Source organism: Heterocephalus glaber, unplaced genomic scaffold, assembly GCF_053883595.1.
Source record: "Heterocephalus glaber isolate CG9 unplaced genomic scaffold, H.glaber_assembly_v1.0 deba00001606, whole genome shotgun sequence".
NCBI classification, from domain to species: domain Eukaryota; kingdom Metazoa; phylum Chordata; class Mammalia; order Rodentia; family Bathyergidae; genus Heterocephalus; species Heterocephalus glaber.
Window position 1 is genome coordinate 39,801,113 of NW_028258377.1, and position 20,032 is coordinate 39,821,144.

At 38.5% G+C, this 20,032-nt stretch overlaps 1 protein-coding gene and 1 non-coding gene across 17 annotated transcripts in view; one reads left to right on the plus strand and one right to left on the minus strand.

The window, feature by feature from the left end:
- Rapgef6 (Rap guanine nucleotide exchange factor 6) overlaps positions 1-20,032 on the plus strand; it is a 204,555-nt gene that overhangs the window by 156,642 nt on the left and 27,881 nt on the right. For 11 of the 16 annotated variants that reach the window (XM_087194559.1, XM_004836642.4, XM_004836638.3 and 8 more), the window contains 5 exons: positions 4,236-4,476; positions 5,197-5,580; positions 10,079-10,290; positions 15,972-16,095; positions 18,984-19,007. In XM_087194559.1, coding sequence (XP_087050685.1) covers positions 4,236-4,476; positions 5,197-5,580; positions 10,079-10,290; positions 15,972-16,095; positions 18,984-19,007 — 985 coding nt within the window. The remainder of the gene's footprint in view (positions 1-4,235; positions 4,477-5,196; positions 5,581-10,078; positions 10,291-15,971; positions 16,096-18,983; positions 19,008-20,032) is intronic. The other 5 variants (XM_004836640.3, XM_004836639.3, XM_087194564.1 and 2 more) reach the window with 1 other exon arrangement.
- On the minus strand, positions 310-417 carry LOC147823021 (U6 spliceosomal RNA). The gene has a single exon (XR_015444913.1). It is a non-coding gene; the product is annotated as a U6 spliceosomal RNA (small nuclear RNA).

Consider the following 20,032-nt stretch of genomic DNA (forward strand, 5'->3'; position numbering starts at 1 on the left):
TATCTTGAATAATTTCCTATATCAGGATGAAATATTCGAACCCCCTCCCCAATTTTAGTTTTCCTTTTGGTGATACTAGGGATTGAACCAAGGACCTTTCACTGAGCTACATCCTCAGCATTTTTTATTGTATTTATTTATTTACTTACTTATTTACTTATTTTTTCAGTTTTGAGATAGAGTCTTGCTAAATGCCCAGATTGGGCTTGAATTTGTGTTCCTCCTTCAGCCTTCCAGAATGCTGAGATTACTGGCATGTGCCCACCACTTGTGGCTTTTACCAAATTTTATAAACAACTGATTGGATTCTTTTATCTATTCTCTGAGTGGATATTTGTGTGTCATCCTTCCACAGGGGCCATGCTAATCTTCTCTGTGTCATTCCAATTTTAGTATATGTGCTGCCGAAGCGAGCACGTCAGTGGATATTTGAAGTGCTGCCTAAATCTCCACATACCTATATATTTTATATTTGCCTTTTTAATTATATTTTAAATTCTGTCCATAAAAATCTTGTGAAATTAGTTTTCTTTCTATATAAATTCATATAAAATACAGATTTTGCCAGGAATGGTGGCAGATGCCTATAATCCCAGCACTTGTTCAAGGCCTGCCTGGGCTACATAGTGAGACCGTGTCTCAAAAAAACAAAAACAAAAACAATAACAAATTATGGACTTGGCCTGTTGGCCTTGAAACTTAAAATAGTTACTACCTGACCACTTACCGGATTATCTTATCTTATTTACTTGATTGTTGTCTGTCCTTTTGTTTTTGTTTTTTGAGATAGGATCTTTTCCTGCAGTTCAGACCAACCTTGAACTCACTGTGTAGCCCAGGCTGGCTGGGGCCTCCCAAGTGTTGGGGGTTATAGGCTTGCCCCACCACACCTGGCTGCTGTTGTCTTTTCTTGCCCCACCATTTACTCTCTTTGAATTTTCTAAGTAAATTCCTTTGAGATCAAAGACTTTATCTCATTTATCACTGTATCTTCAGCGCTTCAAACACATCACTCAGTAATTAATAGTAATGATACACATTAATAATAGTTCATTAATTAACACAGTGAAAGAGCAGTTTTTAGATCTTTTTTTTTTTTTTGGTACTGGGGATCAAACTTGGGACCTTGCACTTGTGAGGCAGGCAGTGGAACCACTGAGCTAATCCCTGGCCTAGATCTTTTTAAGATCCTCTAAAATACATGAAAAGCTCTTCTATTTGTCATGTAATCTCGGGCCAATACATAAATCCTTAATTCAGTTTTTATTTTACTCATATAAGATTATAGTTAGCACCTTAGAAAGTGTATAAGTTGAAAGTATAGATATTTGGGGTTTCCATTATTTCATTTACCTGTTATAGAGAATTTCTTAAAATACAAATCTTAAGACTAAGGAATACTGTGAACTTCAAGGATCCTTCTCTGTTTTATCCTCATAAAATTTTATTTTTGTATGCATTTTAGCTTCATGCCAAAAATTTGAAATGATTAGATCATTGTTCTTTTCTTTCCAGTACTGGGCCTTGAACTCATGACCTTGCGCTTGCGAGACAGGCACAGTACCACTGAGCTAAATCTCCGGCCCTTCATTTTTCATTTTTGATTTAACTTTGTTCTAACCTCATATTTACTATTCATCAGTTAACATTTATGCATCCGTCATGTACTGTATAAGTGTTATGGTTAACAAATATGTTTTTGTCCCATCATCATCAAATATGTTTGTAAAGAATATAAATGTAGTATATATGGAACAGTTCTAAAATAGAGAAAAGCTGATATCAGTGAAGAGAAAGTTTTTGCCTGATGTCTCTCTTTTTCCAAGTTGGCATTCATTACCTTAACAGATTCATCCGGGTTTGAGTTATGGGAAACCCTTTGAATAATCCCATTTGCAGCTCTGTTCTAGAGGTATTCATTTATGCTACTTATTTTATGTAACTACAGAGTAATTAATGTGTCTTTCACTTGGGGAACAAAAAAATGCCTTTAACAGAGAGCAACTTTTTAACCCTGTTCAATGTACACAGCTGTTCCTTCGCAGAAGGTGTTACAGCACCAGAGGAAGAGAACATGAAATATGTGCAAATTCTCACCTTGTGTTTGTGAATAAATTCTTCTGAAGAAAGTAGTAAAAGGGATAAAGACATCTTCTGATTCTCTTAGGGTCAGCCAGTACCGTGACTTGCTGATGCTCTCAGCCTCCAAAGCTTGAGGAAACACATCCAGTTCTAGAGGCCAGGACCCATTTTCATGAAGAATTATCACGAGGAGGGTAGGACAGTACAAATAATAATATAATGTTTGATCCTGTTTTAAAGCGAGAAAAAGGGATAGTTAAAGCCCTTTCTTTGCTTGCTTTTTCCTAGCAAACCAAAATTTCTGTCTCCTTGCAATAACTTTCTGGCACAGGGAAGAAAAGCATCTCTGGTTTTAGTTGGTCAAGTCTGACTTTAAGCCTTAGAGATTGAGGAACCTGATGCTATCAGCAGCACACTGAGGCTTGGCTAATTGCAAGAAATCTGAACAAGAAGTATTGGATGACTCAAGTCTTTGACAAGGAAAGACAGTTTGGTGCATCCTTCTGAAAATAGAAACTGAGAGATGAAGCACTCCTTCTAACTTGACTGTAGTCCCAGAACATTCAGTATCTCATAGCTAAGACTCCTTCTCCCTGGAATTATGTTCAGTTGAATCTTCTAGTGCTAGAAGCCAGTTTCTGTCTTTTTGTGTTCTTATTACATTATTTTGTGAAACTTATTTCCTGCTATATTTATTCCATTACTCTCCTCTTTTGAGACAGACTTATAAATCTTTTCTCTAAAAGTTAATAGGGCGCATGCTCTTAAGAATATAATGCTGTTCAAGCAGAATAATTACTTGAGTCACCAAAATCTTCCCCCACCCATCCTCACTACCATCATCACAGAAAAGGTCACAATAATAAATCTTTATAACTAAAAAAAAGAAATTTTGCAACAATTATTTATTTTCATAGGGAAATTACAGCATTTATGCTATCAAATAAATTCCTTTTCACTTAACATTTAAAACATTAACAATTACCCAACTGAAGGGTAAGGAAACATGGTTCTGGAAGCTTTAGCCAAGCTATGTGATCAGAAAAAGAAAGAAGATAGGACAGAAGGAGGACATACCATTTACATGTGCCTATCATATGAACATTATCTTGAGGTAGAAGTTATTTACTGAAAGCACAAATCACAAAGGCACAGGTTGTAATATTTAACTATATGAGCATGTGTAAAACCTTTTGCTTTAAAATAAGTAGAATGTAAAAACTATGAAAACATTTGCCCCTTGGTAGTAGACGTAATTGTTGGTACCTACTATATTTCAATAGGAAAAGACATAGAGGATATTGAAAGGAATTTTTAAACAGAAGTACCAGTTACTGAATTTCATCAGTAACCAAAGAAATGAAAATTTAAAAAGAATGATATATTTCTTTAGAGGGAGGAAAATGATGGGGCTTTTAAAAATAGGTAAGCAAAACTAAACATTCTTTGTTAAACCAAATTTGCTCTCTTACATTCTAGATAAACTATTATAACCTTTCTGTCAGGCATTTTGGCAATATGTTTCAGAATCTTTGAAGATATGTATGTCTTCTAACTCAGCAATTCTTTTTGATGAGGAAATAAACATATTGCCAAAGTTTTATCTATTTTGTGTGGGGTGGCTGTCTGTATCTAATGTAATTTATCATAATTGAGAATGGTAAGCAATCTAAATGCCTATTATTAGGGATTTCAGTAGTTGAAATATATAGAATGCATATGATGGAATGCTATGCCTCCATTAAAGAATAGTTTTATAGAAGAATAACAGTGTTCATAATACATGAGAAAAGTTGTGGCTTTCAAATCATGATATGATTTCATTTTTTTTCCAATTTTTATCTTTGTGAATATGTATTAGTATACTGTCGCCTGAAAAGTAATTTTTGTCAATAAATGCAACAGTTTCTCCTGCGATACCCCTCTGCCATGCTACCCTGCCGTGGAGCCAGCCAACTATGGACTGAAAGCTCTACAAACTGAGCTAAATAAACCTTTCTTCCCTTAAAAAAAATAAATAAATGCAACAGTTATTCCTGTTAATCTCCTGCCTGAAACAGAAATGTCAATTTTTAGAAGGATCATTGTATTCCACATTGTTGTTTAAAAGTAACTTTCTTGAAAATAATAAGACACATTTTGTATTTCTGTAGATATTCCGGATCAAGTTATAAGAGTTTTCAAAGCAGATCAACAAAGTTGCTATATTATCATCAGTAAAGACACTACAGCTAAAGAAGTAGTTTGTCACGCTGTTCATGAATTTGGTTTGACTGGTGCATCTGACACATACTCTCTCTGTGAAGTTTCTGTTACTCCTGAGGGTGTCATAAAGCAGAGAAGACTTCCAGACCAGTTCTCCAAATTAGCTGACAGAATTCAGCTCAATGGAAGGTGAGTGAATATGCTTATTAGTGAGTGGGCTTATTGGTAGATGGGCTTTTCGAAGATCCCCTACTAAAACAGGTATTTTAAGTAGAAACATCATCATGTTGTATTGTGATTGAGTTCACTCTAAAGTAGGGATTCTTTTTCCCAAGCTTTTCTTTTGCATCTAATTATATAAATAGACTTGTAGGGTTTTCTTAAGGGCTACTCTAGATTCCGGAGAATAAAAGGGAGGCCAGCTTGCCAAAATGTGTAAATGATCATGCTAAAAGAAAGTCTTAGAATTGCTAATGTACTCCAGTCTGGTTTTTGCAGAGGAAGAAACTGAATAATAGCAATTTTTATATATATCTAAATATGTATATGTATTAATTTATAAATTTGTTTATGCTGGCTGTGGTGGTGCACGCCTGTAATCCCAGCACTCAGGAAGCTGAAGGAGGAGGATCGCCTACAAATTGAAGGCCAGCCTGAGCTACATAGCAAGACCTTGTCTCAAAAAAAAAAAAAAAATTATAACATAAGTGTACTGTGGACAAAAGAAAGTATCATTTTCACAAATACTTTTCGAAGTAGTTTACTTTTCCAAGTAGCTGAGATTACAGGTGTGTTCTCAGTAACGTGATGTTTTTGGCCACAATAATAAAGAGGGAAAGTGTTCTTATGAATGATACCACATTTAAGATCAGGTTTATGAAAAAGAAAAACCACCTTTTTTCCTTTTAGGTACTATTTGAAAAATAACATGGAAACAGAAACCTTATGCTCAGATGAAGATGCTCAGGAACTGGTTAAAGAAAGCCAACTGTCCATGCTGCAGCTCAGTACCATCGAGCTGGCCACCCAGTTGTCAATGCGGGACTTTGACTTATTTCGTAATATTGAGCCTACTGAATACATTGATGACATTTTTAAGTTGGACTCCAAAACAGGAAATACTCACTTGAAGGAGTTCGAGGACATTGTAAACCAAGAGACATTCTGGGTTGCCTCAGAGATTTTAACAGAATCAAATCCGCTCAAACGAATGAAAGTTATTAAACATTTTATTAAGATTGCACTTCATTGTCGAGAATGTAAGAATTTCAATTCCATGTTCGCAATTATAAGGTAAGTTTTTACAAACTGTATCTGTGTGTGCTCTTTATCATACTAAACAGGAAACTAGTTTTCTACTTAGGTACTAAGTGCGTAGTAGAAAAGTTCAGTCAATAAGACTTTATTGAAGCATCGTTAGATTTGATGTACTTTATATCTTGGTGGTATTGACTTCTTGTTTTTGTTTCTTTCATCTGTATCACTTTTTTTGATGAATGTAGGTGATTGCTTTCCCATTTTCTTTCCCTGTTTAAGTGATCATAACCTTTTTGGATATGTGCTCTTTATTGTCAGACTTGGTAAACAAGCACTGTGCCTCACCACCTCATTGCTCTGACACTGAAAAAGCACAGTATGAAGCTGGGTGTGGCAGGGCACACCTGTAAACTGAGCACTCAGCCAGCCTGAAGGACATAGCAAGACCCTGTCTAAAACAAAACCAAAAAAGTCACAGTGTTGATGATCTGACCTAAAATTGCTTATTTTGAAATGAGAACAATAGTAACAACAACTGTTGGGTGAGTTACTCCTTTTTGCCAGGCACTGCATGAGGTATCATGGATGTCTTGTCACTCAACCAAGTGAGGCCATTAGAATTATAAAGCTACTCTGCTGTGTACATGCCCAGGACATATAGATGTGTGCGTGTATATGAGCTCTCCCTACTACTTTCTGCCTACTTATTATGAAAAGACAGTTATAGGTAATTTGTTTTCTCACTCTTATCCAACACATGTAGATCAATAAAAGGATTCCTCTTAAAGCAAGTCTGATTTTAAAGCAGAAGAGAGTTGTAGTTAGGTCTGTTTAAAAGCCCATGTTTTTGTGTGTAGCAGAATAATTCCACCTTAACCCAATGTCGCCTACACTTTACTCAATGCCACCTATTCACATCACCCACAGAACTTGCAGTAATTTGTTCTTATTGCTTAAGTAAGATAAAAGTGGATTTTTTTCCATCACTGGGGATTGAACTCAAGTCCTTCACACTGAGCTACAGACCTCCCCTTATTTATTTATATTTAAAAACATTTTTGAGACAGGGTCAGTTTCCCAGGCTGAGCTTAAAATTACAATCCTCCTGCCTCAGTCTTCTAGAGTGCTGGGATTATACACATGTACCCCCACACATGTCACAAATGGAATCTTTATGAGAACTATTTAAACGTGGCTCTGTCTAGTAAGAGGGTGATCCTCTTTAAATTAACCAGTGGCTACAGTTGAACTAGATTTTTTAGCAGAGTATTGAATCAGCTGCACCTGTATTTGAATCACGCCTCTCCCATTGTAGTGGCAATGTGTTGGGGGAAAACTGAAGACTGATTTTTTCCTGTAATCATGTACTGCAGAAAATGTACCAATAAAAATAAATGTTTTTTTAAAAGTTTTAAATAAAGGGCCTGGGATTTAGCTCAGTGGTTCTGCCGCCTGCCTAGCAAGCGCAAGGTCTCGAGTTTGATCCCTGGTAGCAAAAAAAAAAAAAGTTTTAAATACAAATAAATTCATTTTAAAATAAATGAATGACTGAATGTATGCATGCATTAGCCAGGGATGGTAGCACACACCTATTATCCAGCACTCTGAGATGCTAAGGCAGGAGGATTAAAAGATCAAGCCCCAGCCAAGGCAACTTAGTGACTTTAAAAAGTTTCAAAATTTCCAAAAGGGCTGGAAAAATTAGAATAAAAAATAAAAAGTGCTGGGCCAGGGATTTAGGTCAGTGGTGCTGCCGTGTGCCTCACAACTGCAAGGTCCCAAGTTCGATCCCCAGTACTGCCCCCCCCCCAAATTAAATAAATAAAAAATTCTGAGAATGTAGCTCAATGTGAAGAGAATGTGTTTAATCCCCAGTACCACTTTAAAAAAAAAAGCTAGATTCAAAATGAGAACAAAGACACCATTGATAAATACAGTACATGGGAAGCTAGAAATTCCACTGCTGTTTGTATAGAAAATGTTGAGTAAAGGTTTGAGAGTTAGGGGCTCAGTCTTAGACCTACAACAGAGAATTATGCCTTCAAGCAAGATGGCAGGCAATGTCACAAAGATACCTGCACTGAGTATCTGTGGTTTTAGTCTTGGTGGAGGAGGATGGCCCACCCCCAATGAAATAACATCTGTACAAAAAATCCCAAAAGGGTGGTACCAGTAATTGCAAACTGCTGGAGGCAAACTGCCTTCACTAGCTCAGGGTCCCCAGTTCGATCCAGTGCCAAATAATCATCATCATCATCATCATCTCGAGCTTCTGTTCATCCCTCAGGGAAGTATGCAAAATCTGGCCATTGTGACTTTAATCTTCAGTTGTGCCTCCAGCCCCAGCTTCCATGTGTTCTCATTTTTTGTGTTGACTTTGGGGGCCGGGGTGGTGTGCTACCAGAGATCAAACTGAGGACTAATCCCCGGCCCTGCATTGAGTTTCTTTCTTTTTTTTCTTTTCCCATTGACTTTCTTAAGGGCCCAACCCAGTCTGACTGCCTAACTTAGCTGTCTATAACGCTGTCACTGTTAAACAGCTTCCTGCCAAAATGTATCAGTCTCACTTTCCCTAACTCTCCATGGTAAAGAAAACCATCCAGCCCAAGCCTCAGTCGCCCTGTGAACTGTTGTGTTCCAAATAAGAGATTGAGGTTTTTGCCCTCAGAGGAAGTGACCTGCTTTGAGAACTGTTTGGCCAACTTTCATAGCTTTACCTGAGAGCATAATTTTTCAGCATTTTCCCATACTCCTGTTACAAGTCAGCTATTTTTAACCGTCCTAATGTGTTTAGCCCTTTTTTTTGTTTTGTTTCAATGGAGATAGAGTCTGCAATTCTGTTGTTCATCCTCCGTACGGTTTTTTTGTTTGGTGGGGGTGGGGGTGAGGGCATCCTGCCAGACTACAGCAATTGTGAGTCTGCTAGACTGTGGCCAGTTGTGAGTGCCGAGGTGGAGCCTCCATAGGAGGCACCTGGAGAGGGGTTTGTTTAATCCATGTAGTCTTTTGTGAGTTAATAATTAATTTTCTAATAAGAACAAAAAACATGGAAACAATTATCAGCATCAGGGCAGCATCAGAGCAGAGCTGGAGCTGGAGATGGAGCTCGAGAGCTGTGTGTCTTTATTCCTTCAGCAAAAACAGAACAGCTACATAGCAAGCACAGCTACTAAAAGGTTAGAGTATTCTTTAGTTCACAGGAAGTACAGTGTCTTATCAGTGCACTGAGTCATGGAGACACTAAATACCTGCTGCAGGACCTTGTCCCTATTGAATATGCATGATTGTGTGTTAAGTCATTCTTAGATAACTGTGGCCTATTATGTACGAGTCCCTGAGAGCGGAATTGTGTCCTTAAGTGTCCACAGAGGCCCAGGCTTTGAGTATAGGCAGAAGTAGTACCCCACAGGTGGTTTCTGAGAAGCAAAGGGAACCAGAAGTATCTTAACTCCACATCTTAACATCAAAAATCAAGAGAGTATTTTAAATATTATGGTGTGGGTAAAAGGAAGCAAAGAAGGATGAACTCAATCCAGGCATATTTTGGCATATACAACTCATTTTGGCAACACTGCATGATAGTATAGAAGTAAACACACAGGAAATAATTGAAGCCTAATTGTCACGAGTTATTATTCCCAGATAGTTGATACCTGCGCTTGTTTAAAGCCCTATGGAAAAAAGACTTGGAATATCTCGAGGCTTAGGGGACAAGACTGCAAGATAGGGGCATGGTAGTTTTGGAGTCAGGGATATAAATGGGCAGAATCTCAGAGAAAAAATGCTGCTTCAGTTATTATTAACAATTCTCAGCATTACATAAACCACCTTTGAATAGAATTGTTTCTGTAAAATTACTTCTCTTTTTTTCTTTTTGGTACTGGGGATCGAACTCAGGACCTTGCGCTTGCGAGGCAGGTGGCGGAACCACTGAGCTAAATCCCCGGCCCTCTGTAAAGTTACTTCTAAGTAAAACATATTTTCATGCTTGAAAGGTTTTTAGTTGCATGTGTATTTTTCCCCCCTTGGTATCAGGAATTGAACTCAGGACCTTGTGCTTGCCAGGCAGGCGATGCACTGCTGAACTACATCCCCAGCCCACTTACACGTGTTTTGTTTTGTTTGGGTTTTTCTGGGTACCGGGGATCGAACCTCGGGTCCTTGCACTTGAGCAATAGGTGGCGAAACCACTGAGCTAAATCCCTGGCCCTACATGTGTATTTTCGAGAATTATTCCATGCAGACTGTAAAATAAAGGGCTACATAGGTATATAGCTGAAGTCAAGTTATGTAGTTTCTTTGTTCATTGTTTTTTTTTTTGTTAGTAATGTAGTTTCTTTGAAACAGGTTCTCCTTGGTTTACGGTTACAAGAGTCCCTTTTGTGTGTTTTGCAGTTCTTCTGTGTTTATCCAACATGTTTAATAGATCCCTGCTCTTTTTAGCATTATCAGAGAGCTTGGTGTGTGCACTGTTGGCTTGAGTCACTTTCTTCCCCAGGTCCCTTTGTAATATTTTTATTCTCCTCTTTGGCAGTGGCTTGAACCTGGCACCTGTAGCACGACTTAGAGGTACCTGGGAAAAGTTACCAAACAAATACGAGAAACATCTCCAAGATCTTCAAGACCTTTTTGATCCATCTAGAAACATGGCAAAATATAGAAATATTCTTAGTAGTCAAAGCATGCAGCCTCCAATTATTCCGCTCTTCCCCGTTGTCAAGAAAGATATGACTTTTCTTCATGAAGGTATTTAAAACTTATTTGAAAATTAGCATGTTTAGCTTCAGCTAATTCTGCAGCATTGTGATTCATTATACATTCCACCCCCTACTGATTATTTCACTCAAGCGTAACACAGTTAAATGCAGCAACTTTAAGGTTCCTAAAATCTACTTTGTTTACAGACACAAAATGAAGTGTTTATGCATTCCAAATTTAACCTTGACACACGAAGATCAAACTCTTTACTTCCTTCCAACTTTTTAAATACATGTACAGAAAAGCCCCCAAGACAAATGAATAACTAATGAAATTTGACAAAGCAGATACTTTTATGACCCGCACTCAAAAACAAAACATGGCCAGAATCCCAGAAGCCCTGCTCATACCCCTTTCCAATTACTACCCTCATCCTGTGCCCTAAAGGTAATGTTAGAAATGAGCCCCCCAGACTCAAATAGTGCCCGAAAGAATGCGGTCAGAAAGCAGTAGGACTCCACAAGGAGAAGTTTAAAGTTTACTTTTTCAGAAGGGTAAGAGTGCACTCAGATCGGAGGAGTTTAAGCCTTAAAGCATGGGAAGCAGCTGACATTTTTCCTCATTGGCTGGTTGAAGGTTCACAGTCTATCCCCACTGGCTAGTGTAAGTGGCCCGAGAACAGGGTCTGAAGGGGAGGAGTGGAATAATAAAGGGTGTGGGAGCAAATCCTTGGCTATTGATCCCTGTCTTTGGTCTGCAGGTGTGTTCCCAGAATTTGGGTGTGTTTCCATAATTTTGAGTGTGAGGGCTGGGGCTGCTTAGGTGGACTAGAGTCTAAGATGGAAGCACTCCTGTTTATATCTTTTGATAGAAAAAAGAGGGCCGCAGTTTCTCACCGTAATTACTATCTTGACTTTAAATGCTCTAGTTTAAACTGTTCTTGAATTTTAGACAAATAGAATCACATGATGTATTTATTTTCTTATGCTTTGTTTTGGTTTCTGACTTACATTGGTCAAATTGAATGTATGAGATTCTTCCATTTTTTTTCTTTTTTGGTTTTGGGGTGTTTTTGGTACCAGGGATCGAACTCAGGACCTTGTGCTTATGAGGCAGGTGTGGCGCCCCTGAGCTAATCTTCCATCTTTTTGAGTGTAGGTTTACTTCATTTTCTTTTTCTTTTTCTTAAAATAAATTTTATCCCACCCCCCCCCAAGCCCTGTCCCCTCCCTGTGTACAAAAGCTTTGTTCCCATTTTTTCCTTCTATTTTCACTTTTTTTCTTGTCCTTTTCTTTCTCCCTCTCTCCTCCCTTGTTCCCCTTCCCATTTGAACACTTTCTTCCCCTTTCCCAACATGCATTATACATTTTAGTCCTTATTTCCAGTTTTGGTTTCCTACCGCAGAAAAACAATGTGGTCTTTAAACGTGTGTGTCCAATTCATTTCACTTAAGAGTATGGTCTCAAGGTGCATCCATTTAGCTATAAATGTCTGAAGCTCATCCTTCTTTGTATTCCATTGTATTAAAAAAACACATCTTGGGGTCAGGGATTTAGCTCAGTGGGGCTGTCACAGGTCCTGAGTTCCATCCCCGGTACTCCCCGCCCCCCCAAAAAAACCATCTTATCCACTCGTCAGTTGATGGGCATATTGGCTGTTCCCAAGATTTAGCTATTACAAACTGTGCTAATGTAAGCATGGATGTGCATAAACATGGATGTCCATATATCCCTGTGGTATGATGTTTTTAATTCTTTCGGGAAGATACGAAGAAGAGGAATAGCTGGGTTAAATGAGACCTCTAGTTTTAGTTTTTTGAGAAATCACACTGATTTTCACAGTGGTTGCACCAGTCTACACTCCCACCAACAGTGTAAAAGGGCTCCTCTTTCCCCACAGCCCTGCTAGCATTTGTTATTGGTTGGTTTCCTTTTTTTTTTCTCGGTACCGGGGATCGAACTTGGGACCTTCCACTTGCGAGGCAGGCAGTGGCCCCACTGAGCCAAATCCCTGGCCCTGGTTGATTTCTTGATAGCAGCCATTCTTTCTGGAGTGAGATGGAATCTCAGCATTGTTTTCATTTGCATTTCACCAATGACTGGCAATGTTGAACATTTTTTCAGATGTTTATTTGCCGTTTCTATTCTGATTCTTCATCTGAGAAGTATCTTTTTATTTCAGATGCTCACTTTTGCATTGGGTCTTTAAATTTAGGGGTCTGATTTTTTTTTAGTTCTTTATGCTAGCTAATAGTCCTTTATCTGAATAGCTGGTAAAAAAATTTTTCCCACTCTGTGGGTTGTCTCTTCACTCTGTTGGTGGTTTCTCTTGCTGTCCAAAAGCTTTTTAATAAGATGAGGCCCCAGGGCCGGGAATTTAGCTCAGTGGTTTCACGACCTGCTGCGCAGGCAGAAGGACCCAAGTTCGATTCCCGGTACCAAAAAAAAAAAAAAAAGATGAGGTCCCAGTTGTTGATTCTTTGTAGTATTTCCCATGCGGTCTGGGTTTTGTTCATGAAGTCTTTGCCTACTCCTATAGACATCTTGAAATGTGTGGGTTTTTCCCTGTGTTTGAAATTTTCCAGTGATGCTGTCTTGTTACTATTTTGTGATGTCACCTTTGTTAGATTTGATCCTTGTACCTTGTCTTGGTTACTTTTCGCAAAGGTGAGACAAAATACCTGACACCCAATGTTAAAAGCAGAAATATTTATTTGGCTCACAGTTTGTAAAGGTTTCAGTTTATAATTGGCTGACTCTAAGGAACAGTGAGTGGCCTAGCAAAGGAGCATCCCAGAGTGGGCAGGCGAGTAGTGCTCACATCCAGGCTGGGGCACCCCTAACCCTACCAAGAGCTGAGCCGAAGCAATTACTAGGCTAATTTTTTTTTTTTTTTGTACCGGGGATGGAACTCTGGACCTGGTGCTTGTGAGGCAGGCGACAGAACCACTGAGCTAAATCCCCGGCCCTAGGCTAATTTAGTAGTCCCAGCATCTCTAGACCAGCCACCTCTAAAAAAGCCTCACCTATAACCACATGAGTCTTTGGGGACACATCTGGACACAGCCATAACATAACCCGGTTGTCTTTTGCTCTTTTTTTTCCTCGTTATGTGTCATTCTAGATATTCTCATCCATAACATTTTCGGGTTAATTCTGTTTTCACCCAACTCACTGTTAAATCCATCACTGAGTTCCTCTTTCTAGTTGTTTTTAATTTTGCAGTTTCTTTTTTTTTTAAGTTCATTCTTCTTTGCCAAAGTTCTCACTGTGGTTTTTATATCTTTGAATGTATTTAGCATGGTTATTTTAAACTCTGTCTCTGACCACTCGATAATATGGATCTGTTGTGGCTCTTTTTCTGTTGTCTCCTTCTTTTTTCCTTTTGTATTTCATTCATGTCATCTTTTCTCTTGGCGTGCCTTGTTTGTTTGTTTGTTCATTCATTCGACTGGGTAATGGGTGTTGTGTATAAAAAGTTAGCAAAAGAAATGTGGGGTCTTGAGTGATGTTCTGTGCTTCCAAAAGGGATTAAACCTGGGCAGGGGATTTAGCTCAGTGGTGCCCCGTTGCCTGCCTCGAAAGCGCAACGTCACAAGTTCGATCCCCGGTACCAAAAAAAAAGGATTAAACCTTACTTAGCTCAGGATACTAATGACCCAAGATCCCTTTTGTCTGTGTTTATACTTTGGGATAACTTAACATCAGATGTATCCCAGTATTCACTTAGGATATAGTAGTTTGGCGTTCCAGCCCAAAGCATTGGAGGCTTAATTGGACTTGCCTTGCCTTAAAAAGCAGGGCGGTTCTGCTCAGTTTTTCAGCTCATCATCCCTCTCTTGTAAATTCAGCAGGCGTGCCTAGGGGCAAACACTAGAAAATGCCTAGCCTGCCCTCTGTATTCAACCTCAAATCTTCACTTGTTAGCGCTTTGATGCCTCAGGTGTTCATATCCAACTTTTCTAACTGTTCTCCACACAAAGGTTGTCCCTAGTCTTACTGCTTCATTTTTCATCGCCACTCTTTTTTCATGTAGAAATGTTAATTATCTTCAAATATATATATATATATATATTTTTTTTTTTTTTGGTATCGGGGATCAAACTCACAATCTTGTGCTTGCAAGGCAGGCTGTGGAGGCAGCACCATTGAGCTAAATCCTCAGCCCTCAAATATGTTTTTCTGACATGGTCCTACAAAACATATTTATATGTCTTACAGTGTTTTAGAAGATTGTTTCCAACTCATGTGGAGACCCTGATAGAAGATTGTTTCCAACTCAGGTTGAGACCCAGAACAGTTCGTTTGTATAATACGTAGGTGCTGATTGGTCATAGACACGAAACTACCGTTCTTCCAGCCTCCCGTGGTTCTCAAACTTGGCTTCAAAGCCTTGGAATTCCATGGAGGCCCTCAGGGCTCCCCATGGGAGAAAAACTGGGTTACACTGTTAAAATCAGATGTAAAGCTGGGCATGGTGGCACATACTAGTTAGTAATCCCAGCACTCAGGAGACTGAGACAAGAGAATCACCCCAAGTTTGAGGACAGCCTGAAACAGGAGGATAGCTGCAACTTCAAGGCCGGCCTGGAATAAGGAGTGATTTCAAGGCCAGCCTGAAATCACACAGCAAGATCTTTTCTCAAAAAAGAAAAAAAACCCAAAATAAAAGAAAGTTAGGTGTGAACAAACATTGCTATGGGCGGGCAGATAGACCATTTGGAAAGTTGTATGAATCTTTCCTCAGAGAACTATTTAACAGAACAAAAATAATGGAAGTTATGAACAGGGAAATTTCTGATAATGATTAAAATCATGTTCATAAATTCAAATTTTGCTTGAGGAATGGCAAATGCCAGACTGGAAGGTAAGTACTCCTGTGAGGCAGCCACCTCTTAGTTTTAACTAATTTTTGTCCTTTGAAAAACCCATTATTTTTTATTCTCTCATCCCATATCCCTTTGAGCTATCTTCTCTTTGTTTGTTTGGGGATTTTTTTTGGTACCAGGGATCGAACTCGGGACCTGCTTTTGCAAGGCAGGCGGCGGAACCGCTGAGCTAAATTCCCAGCCCTTCAGCTGTCTTCTGTTTACATGATTATAATTCATTTAACAATTTTTAAAATAGTATAAGCCAAAGAAAACTTGCAGACTGGGTTAATTAATAATTAAGTTCTTTCAACTGCTGTACCCTTGCTGTCCAGAAGAGCAAGTATACCACTGGGTGTGGTAGCTCATGCCTGTAGTCCCAGCACTTGGAAGGCCAAGGCAGGAGGATCGCTGAGAGTTCGAGGCCAGCCTGCACTACATAGTGAGACCCTGTCTGAAAAAGAACAAATATAGGTACCCGCTAATGAATGGGCTGAGCATCTGGAGAGATAGATTTGAATGACAGTACATTTTATGAGTGTACTTAATAAAATAATGACTGATTTTAGACATACACAGTGTATCACTTTTCTAATCATTCATAATCAGCATTCCCGTATGGAACATAATTTCTCCCAGTAGGTCATTTCCTGGGATCAATAAAGAAGGTTCAGGCTGGGGATTTGGCTCAGTGGTTTTGCTGCCTTCTGCGCAAGCACAAGGACCTGAGTTTGATCCCCGGTACCAAAAAAAACCAAAAAAAGAAGGTTCTTATTTGTACTGCTCAAGAATAACAACTTGAATTCTGATACTTTAAGATATTTTAATTTTGAAAGTTAAAAAGTTACTTTTATCCTATAGGAAATGACTCCAAAGTAGATGGTTTAGTAAACTTTGAGAAGCTAAGAATGATTTCTAAGGAAATCCGCCAAGTTGTTCGAATGACTTCTGCTAACATGGACCCAGCTATGATGTTCCGACAAAGGTATGGCACGGCAGTGTATTAAGTATTATATTACAGGGTAATATAATAATCACTACAGTATTTATCATTTATGCACTGAAATATGTGCTTTGCCCATATTGATCTCATATATTAGTCTTATAACAGTGGTGGTGAACCTGTGGCACACGTGCCACAGTGGGCTGTTTGGTGTTTGTTTGTTTTTTTTGTTGGTACTGGGGATTGAACTTAGGACCTTGCGCTTACGAGGCCGGCACAGCACCACTGAGCTAAATCCCTGGCCCACAGTGGGCTGTTTGTATCATTGAAAGCTCTAAAAGGTTTGCCATCACTGGCATATAACAGTGCCATAACAGGTAGGTGGTATTAGCCTTCCTTTTACATCTGAAGAAGTTGAAACCTGAAGTAGTTTTGTAGAGTTTGTTAAAATGTAAATCCTAGTTTGTGGGTTACTTTGAGTACATGGGTAACTCTGTATTGTTCTTTAAAATATCAACAAATGGTTAATGTTTATTGAAACCAGAGAGGACAAATAGTTTCATCTGTTCTAATTTATGAAGTATTAGTCTGCATGGTTTTTTTTTTTTCACCAAATTCAAACTTCATTCTTCTAAAACAATTCTTTTTCCTCAAATTATGATGCTGTTTATTTGTATATAACTGCTTTACCAGAATTTAGAAAGTATGCATTTAATTCATATTCCGTATTTATTTAAAATGGTAAATATTCGTGTTCTATATTAATCAGACCTTCTAAGGCTGCTTTTTTAAAATTAATTTTACTATAATAAAATTAATTTTTAGTATAATAATAAAGGCTTCCTCAAATTTCTGTATGAAGTTTATGGAAGATATTTGGTTAAGCTATTCGGTAAATTTTATACTTTTCAGGGTATAAGTAGACATTGCAGTTTTAATTTGTGGCCTGATTTTCTTTGGTACTTTTCTGTATAGGACATTAAAAACCCAATAATTATAGAGGCCTAATTCTTGTGGTTTAAAAGAAAATGTACCCTGCTCTGGAAACTAAATACTTGTTGGTACTTTAAAACCAAAGTCAGAATTTTTATAACCAGGACCTTTTTTGTTTTTGTGTTTGTTTGTTTTGTGTACATCAAAATTTTAGGAGTCTTGCCGGGGATTTAGCTCAGTGGTTCCACTCCCTGCCTCGCAAGTGCAAGGTCCCGAGTTTGATCCCCGGTACCCCCCCGCCCAAATTTAGGAATCTTTATGTTTATAAGTAGTCTAATGGTTTCTGTAGTTGAGAGATACTCAGAGCGGAGGAAAGGATGTGCCAGATCGTCTCCTCTTCCCTCCCCATCCCGTTTCTTCCCCTTGAGATCACTACATGCATTCAGCAGTATGGAAACAGAAAACAGGAAGACCAAAGTAAACTTGGAGGAGGGTTTTTGTTTTTGTCTTTGCTTTTGTTTCATGTTCTTGCACATTGGCCTTGCCATTCTCTTGTCTTATATAGAGCTCCATTTACTCATATGTGTTACCAGTCTGATCCCTGAAGACATAATCAAATATGAATGAGTACATACATCATATATACATGTATGGAGTACTAGCTGTGTTTCAGAAATGAGCAAAGATGTGAATTTGGTGATGCATTCCTGTAATCCCAGCTATTCTGGAGACTGAAGCAGCTTGGGCAATTTACCATGAACCTGTATCAAAACTTTGTGCCTGTACTGGGCCTTCACACTGAACTACAGCCTCAGCCCTTATTTATTTTTTATTTTGAGACAGGGTCTTGCTAAATCGTCCAGGTTGGGCATGAACTTTTGATCCTCTTGTCTTGGTCTCTCAGAGTGATGAGATTACAGGCATAGACCACCATTCCCAGCTCAAAACAAAATTGTTAAAAGAGGGCTGAGAATTTAGCTCAGTGGTAGAACACTTGCAAGAGACCCTGGGTTCAATCCCCAGTTCAACCTCCCTCCCCTCAAAAGGTGAAGAAAGGAGGGAAAAAAAATCTGATGTGGAAATTGACAGACCTGGCTGCTTTCTTAAGAATAGCTTGGGTTGGGGCTGGGGATTTAGCTCATTGGTGCTGTGCCTGCCTTGCAAGCGCAAGGTCCTGAGTTCAATCCCCAGTACCAAAAGAAAAAAAAAAATACCTTGGGTTGAGTAGGAAAAGGTATAACGGAAAATAAATATTTCCGTTTAGACTGGACTGAGTTTTTCCTGAATAAGTTTTGTCAGCCAGTACTGAAATGTATCTTCTTTTTAAGCAAATGTTTGTCTAATTGGAGAGTAGATAAATCTAGCAAGAGCAGAGGAACCCTTTTATTTTAACAGTAATCAGCATGCCAGCAGACAGTGTCTTTATTTAAACACTAGCTTAAAGGTATATTATGCATGTTATGGTAATATATTTTAATTTACATTTTAATTTGGATTTGCTGGCAAAACTTTCTTGTACAATATTTTGTCACAGAAAGTCTTGCACTTAAATTATATATCTTTATGTTCCTTGTGATTTTATTTTATCATTTAAATAAGTGGCTCAAACATCTTTTCAAAATAAATACTCAGAAATTCTGTTCTTTAAGATTTTTCCCTAAAAACTGAATTAAAAACTTAAAGTAATTTTATGTTTTTTAACCTTCTTATTAATATAGACTTCTAAACGAATTAGGTAGTAAAAATATAATTAATTAAAGCATATTCTAAAATATACGGTATATATGGTGGGGGATTTTGACCTTCAGGGGTTAGCATAACTTGTCTTACCCACCTGCCTTCCATTACAGTCATTTTACTGTTAAGCTACTCTTCTCCTGGTGAAAATTTTCTGTTCTATTCTGTCTGCATAATTTCTCTGACTATCAACTGTTGTCTTTTTTTCTGTGCTTTCCTGTTCAAACACATGCTTCAATGTTTGTGGCTCTTGCTTACAGGAAGAAGAGGTGGCGGAGTCTGGGGTAAGTGTAGAGATGAACACAACTGGAGTGAAGGTTGTGTAACTCTTAATGCATACTGCATCCTTCTCATTAATGCACGCATATAAAGTAGCATGCATTCTATTAACTCTGTCAACCTACATTCCTGACAAATGCCTTTTGCTAACAAGGTGAAGTAGTGATAGAACTAGCTTTTATTTTTTTAACTCTTCCACTATTGATGTTCTGTAAACCCTTTTTATAGTTTTTTTGTTTTTGTTTTTCGTACCAAGGACCGAACTCAGGACCTTGCGCTTGCAAGGCAAGTGGTGGCACCACTGAGCTAAATCCCCGGCCTGCAAAATCAAACCTTACTTTAATCTTACTTGAATTTTGGGGGGAGGGGAGTTACTGGGGATCGAACTCACAACCTTGCACTTGTGAGGCAGGCACAGTGCCACTGAGCTAAATCCCCTGCCCTTGTAAACCCTTTTTAGATATAGGATTAACAGATTCAGTTAGATAACGATGCTGCTGATGGTAGTGCATATTTGTTGTATACTTGCTGTGTGCTGTTCCCCATTCTAAGCTCTCAGTATGAATTATCTTTTTTTTTTTGGTGTCAGGGATCGAACTCGGGACCTTGCGCTTGCGAGGCAGGCGGCGGAACCACTGAGCTAAATCCCCGGCCCCCAGAATGAATGATCTTACTTAATTGTTTTATCACCCTGTGAACAGATGCTGCTGTTCCTATGGTACAGCTGGGGAAGATGGGAAGTCTTACAGCCAAAGTCTTACAGCTGGTTAATGGTGGGCTTAAACCTCACCACTGTGATTCAGGGGTCCACTTCACTTTGTCTTATTCAAATGGCATATTTTATAAAAGTAAATTTATTTCAGTATATAAAAATGGATGAGAGATCTGTTTATAAAGGTTGCATTTACCATCTGTTTTTCAAAAAGAGGCAGCTTGTATATAAGCTGTACTATGAAATTGAACTAGAAGATGATTTTAATTCCTCAGATCCACTAATGCCTGAGACTTCCAGCACTGATTGAAATTTATT